The following is a 17,647-nucleotide window of genomic DNA, read 5'->3' as shown; positions in this document are numbered from 1 at the left end:
CACACACACACACACACACACACACACAATGGTAATAATGTGAAGTGATGGATGTGTTAATTAGCTTGATAGTGGTAATAATTTCATAATGTGTATATATATATATTAAATCATCACATTGTACACCTTAAAATGTTGTATTATCTAAACATATACCATATTTATTTGTCAATCAAATATCAATAAAACTGGAAACAATGATTCATAAAAACATGGATATTTGTTGGTATAGATGTATGAATTTTACAAAGAATTAATCTTGCTGAATTGATGAAGTAAATCTGTTGTACAGAACTGACAATCTTAGTAGAGGCTTTTGCAGGCTGAAGACAGATGTGTTCACTTCTGTTACTTCTTGGTGAACATGATATTGCAATCTAGCTGGAACTGCACATTTTAAATGACCAAGAGTGAATCTAATTTCTAAAAGCAAAAAATGTGGAATCAGAAGATTGTGAAAATATTAGCCATTCTGAGGGCTTGAGCAAGGGTCAGAAGGAAGAAAAACAAAGCACCAAAGGCTTGGCTACTATAGCTTGATCACATAATTATCTAAGTGTTAACCTACTTTCCTAAACTCCCTTGCAGTCAGGTTGGGGCCATGTAGCTAATTCTGACCAATGACTCTAAACAGAAGTTATACGTACCACTTCTAGGTCCAAGGGATTAAGAGCTAGTGTTTCCTCTTCATCTTTCTCTTCTCCTCTTATGATCTTGGAAGCTATATGTTGAGATGTTGATGTCACAAAATGGGTGGAACCTGAATCCTGGAGTCACTGCTTGGAGGAAAATCCCCACCAACTTGCATTAAACCTGGTGAAATAAACTTTTGCTGTGTTGAGATACTAGAATTTTTATTTGTCTTTTGAGGCAGTTGGTGTTTACTAGTCCTAATTCAATCCTGCCCTCATAAGAATATCCAAATCAGTCAGTCTTTTGCATGATTTCCATATTTCTCCCACACATATCACTAAATACAATTTTATTTGTATGAGAAGTATAAAAGCTTTTGGTCATTTCAAATTGTATTAATTCTATAGAAATTTGTTTTATACCACTTTGTTGGAAGGCACCTATTCCATAAAACTATGTAGCTAAAGCTTAGATATTTTCTAGGATTTCCATCAAGAATACTAAGTAATGGTACAAGGAATACATTCAGAAGGCAACCATAAATGTTCTAAAACTAGATTATAGTGATGGTTTCAGAACTCTATAAATGTAATAAGAATAGATGAATTGTATACTTAAAAGAGGTGAATTTTGTGATGTTTAAATTATACTTTAATAAGGCTGTTTAATAAAAGAGGTCAACTAAGTATAGGTATTTGCACAAACCTTTGCACATATTTTCACACCAATTATAATCATTCCAGAATTCACTTCAAAGAGTCCTAAGCACATGCCCATGAAATAAATATGAGCAAAATAATGTAGCCTTATAATCAGAAGAGCTAAGGATAATATTCAGAGGCCCAGGAAGAAGTCAGGCCAATAGCACCTGTGTAGTGAGTTTGGGGTTGGTTTCTCTTGACAGGTCTATAGCAGTTAAAGAGATGATGGGACATAAAACAGGCTAGTAATAGTCTTCAGAACATGGAACACTTGGAAACCCTAACAGAAGAAACATGGCTCACAGATTTCCAAACTTTCACCCACATTATAAGTAACAGACGCTAGAGAGTTGGTTCCTGCTGAGAAAGAGAATGATGACTAGAAGCAATTTTGAACAAGACCATCCCTAAAAAGGAGGGGCAAGTAACCCAAGGTTGCCTTTGGAATTTGTCCCTCTACTTCTCTTCCCAGACTTGTACTCAAGGCCCTCATGTTCCCCATCTTCCCGGGAATGGAGGAAAACAAGATATCACATAAAACTAATGATGAAAAACTACTGGCAGCATATTTCCAATGAAGTTTATAAGAAGCAGCTGGAATGGACAAGACATACACCAAAAGAATAATTCTATATGGCAAAATTTAATATGTAAATGGCAGGCTGGTGTAGAAGATATTATTTTAGTAAAGAAACCTTCCAAACCTTCCTCTTGAACTTATACCACACAAGCAACTGCCTATTTCATAGTAGGGGTGGTGGTGGTGGTAGTAGTAGTAGTAAAACAGCTAATATTTACTGAACATTTACTATGTGTCATGTCCTGTGCTAAGTGCTTAATGTATCATTTAATACTCTCAAACAACCTACAAGGTGGGTATTACTGTCCCCAGTCTATAGATCAGGAAACGAAGACATGGAGTGGTTAACAACTTGAGATTGTACCGCTAAGAAGACTTTCAACACTTTCAACAAGTGTTTGTTGAGTTCCTATTATGTGCTAGGCAATGTACTGGATGCTTGGATCACAGCAGTCAACAAGTTAAGAAAAGTTAGCTGCTTTTGTGGAATTTACATTTTATGGGAGGGAGAGGGAAACAATTAACAAACACATGCTATGAGGGAAAATGAAGCAGAATATAGGAAAATAAGGATTCCTTGTTCTTATCCTGAAAAATAACCACTCTCTTAAATTTAGTACTTATTATTCCTGTTTTTATCACATATATACACATATTATATATATACATAAACTTGGTGATATGTATATGTGTATATATGTAGACACATATGTATTTATATAATGTATATATATGTTCATATACATGTTTATATATATATGTTTTTATATATATATAACATTATACCTTTCAGTTTTTGCTGTATATCAAATCTAGTATCATACAACAACAAGCATGCTTCTCTTGCTCCCCTGATATGTGTACCAGCTGAGGCAACTTTTCTCCACGCATTTTTACTCTGAGGCTGATACTGAAGGGGTAGTCTCAGGGAACATGATGTGTTCTCACAAGATGGAGAGAGAGAGAGAGAGAGAGTAAACTCTCTGGTATCTCTTCTTATAAGGGCACTAATCCTATCATGAGGGTCCTACCCTTATTACCTCATCAAAACCTAATTACCTCCCAAAGGTCTATCTCCAAATACCGTCACATTGTCAGCTTCAGCTCCAGCATATGAATTTGGGGGGACAGGATTCAGTCTATAGCAATTCCTCTATTCTGTTCCATCAGTCTATTTGTTGATCCTTGTGTCAATATTATACTTATCAATCATTATAGCTTTGCATGAAGTCTTGATATCTGAATCCAAATATGAAAATCAGCAAGTAAAGTTACACTAAAAAAAAACATGGAATATTTATTGGAAGAGCATGGAATTTACAGATTCATTTAGAAAGAACTGACACACTGAGATATCAAATTTTTTTAATTCATGAAATGTATTTATCTCTCCTTTTAGTCTTTTTCTGTGCCCTTCAGTAATGTTTTGTAATTTCCTCTACATCTTTTGTTAGATTTAGTCTTAAGTACATCATATTTTTGGTTGCTGTTGTGGACTGAAATATTTTTCATTGACTTTTTCCTGACTTAAATTAGAATGTTTCTGAAATTCACTATGTGGTATGATTTTTGTTGAAGGCTTGATATCTGTTATCAGGTTAGGATATCCTCTTTTACTCCCAGTTTGCCAATACTTTTTTTATCATTAATGTTTTAGGATGGTACCAGTAAAGATAGGAGAAGTAAACAGATACAGAATGTTGTTTGTAGGTATAGTTGATAGAACTTGCACATGGATTGGAGGTAGGGACCAGGGGAAGAAAAGGAATCAACGATTACTTCCAAATTTTTGGCAGGAGCCATGGTTAGAGAAGGGATAAAGAAAACTAGTAATTTTCTTTTGCATAGGTTAGTTTTGAGCAACCTAATCATGTTTAAATCATTATCATATAGATAAGATCATCTGAAGAGATTCTGCATCTTGAGAGGAGCAATGTGCTCTAGAGTATTTCTACATTAAAAGGTAGAACCTCTAGAGGCAGGAGAGCCAGAAAAGGATGAGACGTGCCACCAAAGGAGATGGGGGCGGGTAACCAAATAAGTATGGTGCCACTTACTTACTAAGATGGGGATAATTATAAAGAGCAGGTTTGGGGAGGAAGATTTGGATCTTGGTTGCAGATATGTAGAATTTGTAAAGCCTATTAGACATCCAAGTAGATATGTGGAGTATGTAGTTGGACTTATGAGCCTGGAATTCATGGGAGAAATTTGGCCTAGAAGATACTAATTTGGGAGCTGTCAATATTTAAGTCAGTGGTTTTCAATCATGGATCCACATTAAAATCATATAGTGACTTATAAAATTTATGCATGTACAGGCCCTACCCTAGACTACTTAAATTAGAACCTCTGAAAGTGGGCCTGGGCAATAGCAGAGATTTAACTCTCCACCTGATTCCAGTTTGCAATCAGATCTGAGAACCACTGATATAGATCATTGCCTTTCAAACTTTAATGCACTTGGGAATCTAGCTAAAATGCAGATTATGATTCAGTGGGTCTGGGGTGGGGCCTGAGATTTTAAATTTCTAATGCACTCCTATGTTTTTGAACTATAGCTCACACTTTGAGTAGCAAGGATAGGGATATTTAAAGGCATGAGATTAAATGAACTCATCAAGGGAGTGGGTGTAGACAGAGAAAAGGTGCAAGGACAGTTATTGTTTTTCTGTCTCAATGGTTGGGAAATTGGTATAAGCACAGACCTGGCAGATTATCAAATGTAAACAGGATTAAGGTTTTGTGGGACAAATATATGACAGGGGCAAAAGAGTGGAACATTCATTCAAGAGGTGATTACATTGATGAACTATAGACTCTAGATTGGGTAAGTAAGATGGGATCAAAAAGTTGATAGAGTGGAGATATTAAGAGCATGAACTGAAAGGAAAGGAGGTGTTGGTCAGGAATGGGAGGCTTAAAATCAAGATTTTGGTGCTGGTGCATTTCTTGCTGATTTCAAGACTGGGAGAAGCAGAGATTAGGTAAAATAAAATATAACTGGAGGTAAGGAAGCCAAAGAACTTGGAGGCCAAGATGTTGGCACAGAAGTTCACATGAACGTTGAAATTTCCAAAAGGATGGCGGACAAGAAGGAAGCCATGGGCTGAAGTAGTCAATGAATGAAAGATGAGTAGAAAGCAGCAGATGATATCAACAATGAAAACGGGAAGGGATGGTCTAGCGGCCCCCAGAGATTGTGACTCAGTTAAACTGGGGTGGGACCTAGGCATAAAACTTTTTTCAAAGCTTCTCAGAGGACCCTAATGTGAACCAGAATTGCAAATCACTGTTAGAATAATCAGTCTGAAGTGAAAGGTATGGAGCCACTGAATGGTAAATGCCTACCATAGCTCCTGAGAATGTGAAGGCCAACAGCAAATAGGAGATGCTGTTTTAGAAAGTTTAATAAACAAAGAGAAGTTAAGTAACTTGCCCAAAGGAGACACAGCTTGGAAACGTTTGGGCTGGGATTCAAACCTCGATCTGCCTGACTCCAAAGCCTAGACAGTCTTCACTCTACCATGTTGTCTAGGGGTCAGTATTTTAGCTCAGAAGACACAAAGAGATGTCTTGGAAAGAAGTGCAAAACTGCAAAATTCCCCAAATGAGATTTTTTTTTAAGATTTTATTTATTTGACAGAGAGAGAGAGAGATCGAGTGCAAGTAGGGGGAGCAGCAGGCAGAGGGAGAGAGAGAAGCAGACTCCCTTGCTGAGCAGGGAGCCGCATGCGGGGCTTGATCCCAGTCATGACCTGAGCCCAAGGCAGACATTTAACTGACTGAGCCACCCAGGTGCCCCCACCTGATGAGATTCTAATATGTCACAGTGGGAAGAGGCAACATGTGTCTGGAATGATTCCAATATTTACCTATCTATCCCCCTTTTATTCTCTTGAACTTTTTACCAGCTTTGTTTCCTTTCTGTAGTTGTCACCATCTCTCCAGTAAGTAAAGGCACTACATGAAAAGGAGCCAACATTGTGGGCTACCCTTATGGATGACAGCTGTCCTCAATGCCCCCTTTCCCAAGTACTGTTCTCTGGGGCCTCCTTTCTAGAGAGGGAGGAAGGAACAGGATACAGTGCTGCAGTCAAAACCAAGCATTTTGTCTCCCTTTACTTCTGCCTCCTGACACATCAGCAGCTCTGTATAATGAAAATCTAAATCATTTGTGTGCACACATAGCAACTGTTTATTTTGCTGTTAGCTTTGAGGACTCAGTGGGGCTTCAATGCATTCAGAGAAGAGATCAACCCTGGGAGAGCCTAATCTCATAAGTAGACAAAATGAAAATTGAAGCTGAAAATACATATCTCTACATCTGAAAAAGAGGCCAGTAATAAATATCTTAAGCTCAGGAAATGCTTTTAAACCAAGGACATGGAGTAGAGATGACTCCTTGAAAGGGTCCTGCTTCCTGTCTGCTAAGAAAGCTTTACTGGGCCTGGTAAGAGATTGTACATTCTAGAAGTAGCACACCTTTCCCCTCAAACCACCAAGTGGGATGCCTTCCATCTTTTACAAAAATGAATTCACTCTTTTCTTGAAACTCCCTTCCCCCCACCCCCACAAACAGGCTGCCTTGGGACCAAATATCATCCTGAAGTTTCTCCACATTAGTACTTCTACCAAAAGTGAAAGCCAGACTGAAGACAATGTCTTCAGTGTCATTTGAAGGGGCCAGACCCTCCCTCTTACTGCTCCTTGTTTGACAGTTTATAAAGCCTGTGCTTCTCAGCAGCTTCCTCATCCCTTCATCTTCCCAGGGTTCCCCCTTATCCAGCAAAACCCCCATATTTCCACCAATTCTTGCAGAAACCAGAAACCCCTTACCCAGAGGTCAGAGCCTTTCCATCTTCGTTCCTTTCCATCTTGACAAGGGAGGGTATCAGTGCCTGGAAGTCATGAGCAGCTGCAAGTGAATGAAGGCAGGTACTCCCCTGGGAGCAGGGATAATTAGAGACAACATTAAGGAAAGGACATCACCTAAGACACACATGAGTGACTTAACACTTGCTGTATACCAAGGGCCACCCCAGGTGTAGAAACTATAACCCTATAGACATGAAGGCATGTGAATTGGGCAGTTACTGCCAATCTGGCATTCTTTCCTGAAAGAATGTCCTGCTACATGGGCTCTTATGAACTACTCAGTGGATTATGAGTTTGTCCAAGTGAATAGCCTCCCTCCTGTCACCCCCCCCCCAAGAAGATCTATGTGTTTCCAGGAGTCATAAAGCAACCATGGTTTGCCACTCCATCTGGGTACACAGGTGGAAAGCATGACAGCCAGGCAGGCATGGGACAAACCAGTGTCTAAGGTCCTCACTTGACTCATTTTGGCCCTCCACCTGAGCCATGGGCTCTCCTTCCTGTCTGTTCAACAGCAGCAAGAGGAGGCAGGCTTAGCTTTCAGTGTAAGCCCCTGAAGGCCTGGTTTCCTCACAGGAAAAAAAAAAACCCTTTTAAATCCCATCTCCTTTCCCTGGAAAAGGAGAGGAAACATTCCAACTAACTAGTACCTTATACAAGGTGACAGTCATTTTAAATGGTTCTTTGGAATTAACTCCTTCCTGCTCAGTCTCCTCTTTATGCTGTAACTACTTTCCAGTGTGTTGGGGTGTCTGGGCCATGTAGGGCAGCAAAGCAAAGGCTTCCTGGAGAGCAACGTGTAAGGGAATGACAGTGTCAAGGGCCAAGTACACTCACTGAGCTGTTATTTTCCATTTACGCCTCACACCCCCCAAGGTTCATTCTCTGTCCTTCTTTGCCATGTTCTGTGCCAAAGCTGACCTCAATGGACTGTAGCAACAGGCTTCCTTACCAGCTGGTAAGAGAGTGAGATATATAGATCTTATGCCCCCATCTCCCTCCCAGCTGTGTTGTATTTAAGCAGAGCCCACATTGTGCTACCTAAAGCCATAGCTCTTACCAGGCAGCCCCCCTCTTGCACGTATAGCTCTTGTTGGGTTCCAATAACACAATTTCTTCCCCTTGCCCTTTCAGGCTTACAGGCGATAACAACTCCCCACTGTTCATGGTATCTGTATGTCTCACCAGCACTGGCAGTTTCCTTTAATCCTACACATACCACCATAAATGGTCCCTGCATTAAGCTCATCTCAGCTAAGTATACCTTACTGAGTGTGAGATCTGTTTCCTGCCAAGACCTTGGCTTAAAGACTTAATACCCCTTCCACAAATTCCATCCCACAGAATTCCAGGAGGTTCCCTATCCTGAGAAGAGAGATCACGTGATCTGTTTTTTCTAAAGAGAGTGGTTTGCCTCTTCTCAAATACTTGACATATTCTCCATTTCTTGCAGTTTCCTAAATTAAAGTTGCATTATTTTGTCTACATAATAAAAATAAGGCTTGAGCTGGTTCCATTTTTGTTTTACCTGTTCTTATTCGTCTTCTTAGTCATCTTTCTTATAATTGCAATCCCAACTAAACTGTTTTCCTTCCAATGAGGTATGTTCAACTTGCCTTACCTTAAACACTTAATTCAGTTCCATGAGGAAGATAATTCCTGACACGAATTCAATCATCAGTTCCTTACTATGTTATTCCTCTAATATTCCGCATCTTGGTAATAAGAACCACTCATCTCCCAGAGTGGTCATCCCCAAACTTTCACTCACCCTCACCTACACATATCCATTAGACTAAGTGCTGTGGCACTTAACCTAATTCCTAAATAGCTTCTTTCAAATTCATCCATCTGCTCAAGCCTCACAGTTACTACCTTAGCCAGGACTGGACACTTGGGTTACTGAAATATCTCTAGTTTCTCCTTATTCTCTTTCATTCTCCTTACTGTTGTCAAACTCATCTTTGAAAAAACACAAATATGTTCATGTCACTTCCTTTTCAGTGGTGCTTCTTTAGGATAAAATCCCAAACTCTTTATCCTGGTGTAGAAAGCCTCATGGATTCTGGGTAGTATCTCCCTTTTCAGCTTCAGTTTTTGCCACCTCCCTTTTTACAACTTTATTCATTGCTTTCATGATGATGCCATATTCTTTCATGTCTTCATGCCCCTGCTCCTTTTTCTAGTACACTCTTGCCTTTGTTGACTAATTGCACCTACTCAGCTCTCAGACTTATCTTAGGAACCATCCTTTCTATGAAGTTTTCTCGTGAATCCCTTCACCCCAAGTTGGTTTAGTAGCTTTTCTGTGTGATCCTTTAGCCCCCTTTTCTTCACTTACTAGCACTTAACACACTGGCAATTATTTATCTACATGTCTGTCAATGCCCACCACTCTCTCTTTTAAGGTAAGAAAGTGTTTCTTCTTCCATTTATCCACAGCAGTTAGCACAGAATGTGGCATATAGTAGGATACTCAAGAGATGTATGAATGAGTGACTAGACAAATGAATGAGCTCATGAATGAAGTATATGCTTGAATTCACTTACCTACATAAGTTCAATATCAGGAAACTGACCCTTCTTGAAATGGCATGTAACTACATCAAAAGCTAATGATGTATTGTATGGTGACTAACATATAATAATAATTTAAAAAAAGAAATGGCATGTAACTAATGAGGCCAGTTTTTGCCATTTCTCCTCTTCCAGGTAGGACTGTACCCAAACCACTCTGGAGTGAGTAAGAATAGAAACAGATGAGCTGGCCTTTTGAGTCACAGGCTCTCCCTAATCCCTGAAGCTATAGTTATGGAACAATAGAGCTGGACCGAATTAATTGGGGAGGGGGAGACAAATTCTGTCCCTGGGAGACACCAAGTTCTTCTACACCATCCATCACACTTGAACATAGATGGGATGGAGGCCAGCCCTAAAAATACATCAGCCCTAGGTGACACCAAAGCTGTGTTCTTTCATGTCTAATTCACCCCAGATGGAGGGGAAAGTATTTGATGAGCCGTCTTTGAAACAGGCAGAGAGACTTATATCATGCTAGGAATGACTATAGCAGCAAAAGGTCACTGTGAATTTCCTAGTCAATAAAAATGAACTGTAATAGAAATTTTAATAAGGAGCCAGCAGAAACATCCTTGTCATCATCGTTGTGAATTCATATTTATTGAATGTATAACAAACGCCCGTCTCTGCTCAGAACATCGGATGAACACCATTTCTGTATCTATAAGGAACTAGGGAATATTTGCTACTATTTTGATGCCACTCACCCAGCCAGAACACAAAATGAACTCTTATGAATATTCTAAAGCATAATGAGGAAGGGGTCTTAGACTATATGCAGTCACCCTTGATTAGTATTTTTCCCATTGGGAGTCACCCTCCCCACAAGCTTCTGCACAACTGGAAAGGAAGAAAAGCAGGAGAAAATAGGAAGAGTCAAGGTATAGTCCTATGAAAGTCACAAAAATTTGAGCAGTGGCACTCCATAGATGTTTGGAAATGGCAATAAATACTAGGGGGAGGGCCATATGCATGGAGTGGTAGGAACCAGCCCTGTTCATCTCCTGGTCTTCCCTGCACATGTGTTCTTACACAACCTTTAAGTGATAGACAGGAGCTGTAGGACTCCGAAGATCTGCTTGGTTGTGAAGTTACTTTTCAGGTGAGATCTTCTTATTTTGCACAAAGGAACACTTTGGGACTTCAGGGCTAGTGGGTACTCACCAGCTAGGTAAACATGTGAGAGAATCATTGTTCTTGATGAATTTTGTAAATAGCCACTGACCCACTGGCTTAAGGGAAAGGGAAAATGAATGATTGGTGACTTAAAAAGCATGCAAACATGAGGCTACACTAATAGCAGGTGGGTAGCAAGTGGCCTAGTCTTAGTTCCTCCTTTCAAGGCCCTTTTCCCTTCTCTTTCCCACCCTTTCCAATCTTCTGCCAGAACTCAAGGTTTGAGGCAGTGGTCAAGCTCCATGGCGTAAGAATTGGTGTTCCTCATGATGCTTTCCGCCAGCATGATAGGCTTGGGGTTTCTTCCAGCAAAGCAAGAGAGCCAGGTGCAGATCAACATGGCTGCAGCTGCTCCACCTCCAGCACAGTAATAGGCCCAGCCAAGCCGACAGGTACCTGTAGATATAGGGACAGAGACATGAGTCTTGGGTTGTCTTCTCATATATTCTCCTTGGAGTGTTAGGGTTAATGTGAGAATACGAAACAATGAGTGCAACTGGGCTTCCTGTGTCCTCCTTTCCTCTTTTGCTGATGGCTGGTATTTGCTTTAGCAAGAAGTTATAGAATTTTATTCTGTTACAGTAGGAACCTGGGGGTGGTGTGGGTGGTAGCGGTGGTGGTGCCATTAATGAAACTGATGACAAGAACAACTTGATCAAGTGTCAAGAACTATGCTAAACTCCTTAGACATACATCTCATTGATGATTACAGTAACTATATGAGATATGCACTCTTATTAGCCCCATTTTATGTAAGATGAGGTAACTGAGGCACAGGTTAAGTTAATTGTGAAAAATCACACAGCTAGACAGCAATAGAGTCAGGATAGAAACCCTGGCTAATCTTAACTCTAAAGCTCTACCTTTCTTCACCACACAGATGTACTGCAGTGCATGGACTATTTCCAAAGAACCGTATTTTGCATCATCAGGAGATTTGACAGGCACAAAACAAATAAAAATCCCTTGCCTCTTGCTACATGCCTTTATCTTAACCTACCCTTTCAGTATCCAGGGAAGAAATATGCATTGGAATCAAGGCTAAGCTTGTAAGGCAGTAGTTTAAATTTTAAGGGTAATAGGAAAGGTCACCTGCTCAAAAACATCCACTCCACCACCTGCCTTTCTATCAGAGGTAGATTCTGTCCTTTGTAGTATTTATGTTTTCTCGGAGAATTTTCCCTCAGAAAATGTCAATGCCCAAAGAAAGGAGAGCTATTAATTTATAAGGGAGCAGAGTAACAACTAATTGTTCAAATCAAGTGCCTAAGCAAACAAGACCCCAGAAATTGGAGTAGATGCCAGTGATAGAAAATTGTAGAGGGGCCCCAAGAAAAGAGGTAGGCAGTGACCTTCACCTACCTCACAGTCTTGCAGAAAGCTAGTCCTGACTATAGTCAGTCAGTTGGAGATCCCAAGACTGGTCCTCTTGACAATTTACTTTTTAATAACCAGTTGTTTCAGTTCACATGGTGCTCGGTGAACCTTAATTTTCCTTCTTTTAATTGACTATTTGGCATGTCATATAAAGAGTATAAGATGGCCCCAGGTTAGGCTGCTTTGCTCCTCCATTCAGGCCAACCTAATTTATCCCAAATTTCTCACCTCAGAAATAGTGTTTCTACCACCACCAAATTATTATTCATATTGTCTCTCCTGCCAAAAACAGCTTCTTTCCTCTTATTCACCAACTCATATCTTCCTCAGAACACTATCCAGGACTTCCAGGAAGCTTTTCCAGATTAACCCTAGTGGGCTCAAGTCACCTCAACCAAGTAGCCCTCCAGGAGTTTGTTTATACATCCCTTACATGGGTGTACCTGTTGGACAAAATGTTGGGAGGAAAATTTGCATATCAAATATTTTTCATCTGCCCTGTACCCCCTTCCAGACTGTTGGCTCAACAGTGCAGATGTATTTGTTTCTTTCTTGATAATACTTCCCATGGTCTATAAACAGTGGATGCTCACTATGCATGTTTTAGCCTAACAATACTCCAAATACGGGTACACTTGTATTTTTAATCCTCAACATACAAATCTATGTCTTTGATTTTTATTAAAGTTACAAAACCAGCAGTAGTATTATTCTATTTGTTTCTGGAATGTGCTACAATCCTTCCCACCATAAGGCCTATGCATATTCTGTTGCCTAAAATGCTTACTGCATACACACATGTACACAAATACTTCCTACTACTCTCTTTGCCTAGTCAATGTTCAGTCATTCTTCAAAGCTCAGCCCAATCATTAATTCCTTAGCAAAGCCTTCCCTGACCTCCTTAAGTCAAATTCCTTCCTCAAAGGCCCTTATTAGTACTGTGTATATTTCCTTCTGTACTTGAATGAATGAGTGAATCCCTTATCGCCTGCCATGACAAATGTCAAACTTTAGTTCTTCAGCAGAGATAGTACTTTACCAATAGATGGATGCAGTCATATAACTCCTTGCAATCCCATGGCCCCACACAAAATTATACTGAGAGCCAGACTACTGTAGATATGGAAACAATGCAATCCTTAGAGTGAATTTGAACAAGAACCCTTTTAGAGAAAATAATTCAATTATCTACAAAGTGGCCTCAACATGAATAATAATGGTGGGACTCTGAAGAGTAAACTGAAAAATACCATATTGAAGCAAGCAGCCAATAAATCTCTATCCTCCTCCCACCTTGTCACACCTCCTCTTAGACATACACACATACTTCCTCACTCACTAAAAGTAGGAGGCTTTATATAATGCTGTGGTTTTCACAAAGTGAAAACTCTAGAGATGGGCAAACCTTCAACTTTTGCCATCCTTAGGAGGAAGACTGAAGATTTTATTGTACCCAGTTCACAGACAGGAATCTGAGGCTTAGTTGATAGCCCTAGGAACTCTCTCAGAATCAGAGAGGTAGAGGCAGGGATCCAGACCAAGTCTCTTTACTCTCAATCTGGTACTCTGTCCTCTCTACTGGTTTCCTCATCCTCCCAAAAGGCATTTTTTCCCCCTTACAGGACACTTGACCTATAAACCCAAAAGAGGGGGCTCCTAAGTTAATTTGTAATAAATTCACCTGAGCTTCTCCCATAGCCCCTCTAACCAAAATCTGTGCTCACATGGTAGAGTAGACAGAACCACAGTCAGGCAACTTCCTCCTCTCTGGCATGCTCCCAATCTAGTCCAGGGAAGGCATCAGAAGTCTCATTCTGTTTCTTCAGTTGCTTGTCAGGTCATCCCCCCATTAGAGTAGCAGGGATATTTTTATTAGATACATGAACCCTGGGACCAGGGAAAGACTTGTTTCTGTAAATGAAGGGAATAAATGCATAGCATGCCATTACCCCAAAGCTCTAGGCAGGAAGAAAGCTGACGGAGTGGGCAGCTCCAGAGTGAAGAACTGGCTAGAAGGACTTCAATAAACCTTATTGAAGTCATGTCAGAACCAGGTATCACAGGGCTAGGAGCCAGCACCAAAGTGCTCCCATGGCCACACCAATGCAATCAGAGTTTTCGCTCTCAGAGACTCTTATTAGACCACTGAACAGCACCTAAGCTCCCAGCTACGGCCACACAGGGAGCCAAGGAGTAATAGAGGAAAAATATCTTCTATCCAACCCTTTCCCCACAACCCTACCTGTTATTTGCTTAAGGGAATAGAGAGGTTATATCAGTGACACTGCAAAAGGGGAGAAAAAAACAAACCTTTCAAGAACTACATCTTCAAGTTGAGAGCTGCTGTCAGTATTCACCTACTCCACAGAAAGCTTGGACACTGGTCCGATGGCCTACAGACAAATTTGTGTTTTCTATGGAAGGGTGCAATAGGGAGAAGTAATAATGAGATACCACCCTTTACCTCCAATCACCTTTTAGTGAAGTCCCATGGACCATCACCAATCTGTAAATTCTACTCCCTAAAGCACTGTTGATTCTTCTATTCATCTAATAAATATTTATTAAGTACCTACCATGTGCCACACATTTTGAATACACCATCCCATTTGATTCTTACAACAGCCATGATTATTTTCATTAACAGCTGAGAAAACAGAGTCTCAGAAAGATAAGTTACTCTGTCAACTTAGAAGTGTCAGAATTCATATGTGAGTGCCAAGACTGAAAGTCCATGGTCATCTATTTCAACCATACCAGGAGAGTGGAGCCAAGGATACAAGTTACTATGGTCAAAGACTTATGAGAAACTATGTCTTCAACCAATCACTTCAGCTTTCTGGGTCTCTGTTTCCTTTTCTTTAAGTGAAGGGAATTTTGCTGGACAGATTTTTTTTTAAGATTTTATTTATTTACTTGAGAGAGAGCAAGAAAGGGAGAGTGAGAGAGAGACAGAACACAGAGGGAGAGGGAGAAGCAGACTCCACATTGAGCAGGGAGCCCAACACAGGGCTAGATCCCAGGACCCTGAGATCACGACCCGAGCCAAAGGCAGATGCTTAACTGACTGAGCCAACCAGGTGCCCCGTCACTAGACAGATTTTTAAAAGCCCCTTCCAACTCAAAATTTCCATTCTACTATGAACATGATAAATGCTTTAAGAGACATATGATGGAAATACTACAAGAACATCTAGGAAAAGAATTATTTGTATCTGGGAGAATTCATGCTCAGGTAGTGTTTTATAGAGAAAATAGCATTTCAATTTTACTTAACAGTGGGAAGTGGACATTCTAGGCAGTCGGAGTGGTTGGTGTGAGCAAAGTTATGTAAGTGAGAAAGCTGACCACAGGTTTCAGAAAAAGTACTCCATTCAGAGTTGCTTCAGAAAAGGAGCTGTAGTTGGCAAATAATAAATTGAACATAGACCAGGAGGACCCATGAAATCTGGCATCTTTCCCACAAGCAATGGGGAACAATAGAAATTTTCTGACCAGAGCATGACATGATAGAACAAGGTTTCTCAGCCTTGGCACTGTAGATACTTTGGGCCAAAAAAAATCTTTGTTGAATGGTGGGGAGGCGAGGAGGAGTGGGAGGGCTGTCTCGTGCATTGTAGCACCCTGGCCTCTACCTACTAGATGTCTGCACCTTATCTCTCCCCGCTGAGTTGTGGTAACTGAAAATACAAAAAGACATTGTCAAGTATCCCTGGGAGTGGGGGTGGAGTGGATTGCTTCCCATTAAGAATGGCTGAGTTAGAGGTATAGTTTGGGAAGATTAACCTAAAATCTCTGTATAAAAGGGACTAGAGGCAGTTGTATATTGTAGGAAGAGACCAGTTAACCAGAGGACAGGGACACTGGTACACACCCAACAATACATAAAATAGCCTCCCACAACAAAAAATGATCTGGCCAAAAATGTTAGTATTTTTGAGGTTAAGCAACCGTCATCTAGGCAAACACCAGATATTTACACTTTGAATTACCTCCAAAATGAATCTTGATAGCTGAACAATTATGCCAACAGAATGGAATCTTTTTCCTTAAGAACAGCTGTGCATGGTTTCCTATTGACCTGGGAAGCTGACTGGAACTGGGGCATGGTCAGCTTTGAGCCTTCTAGTATGCTAGCCCAGGGATGCTGGGGAAGGTCAAGGAGAGAGATCTCACAAGGTATTCAGGAGGAAGCACTGATTCCCTGCAAGTCAGGAGACAGGAGTCTTTGAAGAAATGTTTTAACTCCACAGGACTTCAGCTCTCTCATCCTTAAAATTGAAGAAAGTAGTTAAGAACCTGTCTAGAGACAGAGCAATAAAGACCAGATGAGTTCTTGAGGTTCCTTTCAAAAATAACCAGGTTCACTGCTGCCTCACCTTTCAGACTGACTGCACCAGTTCTGAGCCTCCATGCTAGAATTGTTCTCGTGTCCTCAGAAAACAGTGCAGTGAGCTGACATCACAGCTGGGGATTGTGTCTACATACATGCATAGGTATCTGTGAAGAGAAAGATTGGGTAGTAGGATAGAGGGAGAAAAGAGGTCCTAACTGCAAATTAGCTTTACGCAAAAGTTTCTAGAGGAGCCCTAAGAGAAGCCTGTTCCTTTTTGTGCTCTTCTGTATAATTTCTAACACTCTATCTGTGAGTCATTCTGTTCCAGTGTTGAATTTGCTGTGACAAGATCCCTCATAAAAGTTATTAAATCATCACTCAGCAGTGGGCATGACATTTAAATCAAGACACGTTGCTTTTATTCCAAGTTGCAAATCAAATTGGTTTGGAGTTTGACTCTATTTTCTTTGATTCAGCATTAAGTTACATTATTACATCTCTGCTGTTTAGAGAACAAATTGTCACTGGCTGCTACTTAAACTGATCCCCCTCCATAGAGCCCCAGTCCTATGTCCTTAGGGACATGGTGTCTGGCCAACTATAAATGGATCATTATGAACTACTGGGAGGAGTAAGCCACAGGCTGATGCTTTTGGTAGGGTCTAGTATTGGTGGGGGCATCAGGATTGGGAATCAGAGTAGGAAAGAGTCTAACAGAGAGGGTCTCTTTGCAGAGGGCATGCTCAGAATGCCACCTTAGAAGCCAACAACGCTAGAGAACTAATCTAAAGAAAGGAGTCCTGCTTGGATAAAGAGGGAAAAGGCATAAAGAGAGTAAACCCACTTTGGAAGACAGTTTGATAATTTCTTATAAGACTAAAGATACTTCTACCATTATGATCCAGCAATCATGCTTTTTAGTATTTCCCAAAGGAGCTGAAAACTTACATCCACACAAAAACCTGCACAACGATGTTTATAGCAACTTTATTCATAATTGCCAAAACTTGGAATCAACCAAGATATCCTTCAATAGGTGAATGGATAAATTAACTATGGTACAACCAGACAATGGAATTATTAAACACTAAAAAGAAGTGAGCTATCAAGCCACGAAAAACATGGAGGAAACTTAAATATATATTACTAAGTGAAAAGCCAATCTGAAAAGGCTACATATTATAGGATTCCAACTGTATGACATCTGAAAAAGGAAAACAACTATGGAGATGGTAAAAGGATCAATGGTTGCCATGAGTTGGTAGATTTGGGGAGGGATGAATAAGCAGGGCATGGAGGGTTGATAGAGCAGTGAAAATACTCTGCATAATAGTCTAATGGTGGATACATGTCAATATATATTTGTGCAAATGTATAGAAGGT

The 17,647-nt window shown here is 40.4% G+C and overlaps 1 protein-coding gene across 2 annotated transcripts in view; it reads right to left on the bottom strand.

Moving 5' to 3' along the window:
* Positions 1 to 9,944: 9,944 nt before the first annotated feature.
* Positions 9,945 to 17,647, bottom strand: part of LHFPL1 (LHFPL tetraspan subfamily member 1) — a 46,662-nt gene continuing 38,959 nt past the window's right edge. For both annotated transcript variants that reach the window (XM_040628999.1, XM_008709287.2), the window contains one exon: positions 9,945 to 10,944. In XM_040628999.1, the coding sequence (XP_040484933.1) occupies positions 10,763 to 10,944 (182 nt within the window). In that variant the 3' untranslated portion in view covers positions 9,945 to 10,762. The remainder of the gene's footprint in view (positions 10,945 to 17,647) is intronic.

The sequence above is a fragment of the Ursus maritimus genome (genome assembly GCF_017311325.1).
Source record: "Ursus maritimus isolate PB19 chromosome X unlocalized genomic scaffold, ASM1731132v1 scaffold_X1, whole genome shotgun sequence".
NCBI classification, from domain to species: Eukaryota; Metazoa; Chordata; class Mammalia; order Carnivora; family Ursidae; genus Ursus; species Ursus maritimus.
Note: the sequence above shows the minus strand (reverse complement) of the source record. Positions and strands in the feature narration are given on the sequence as shown.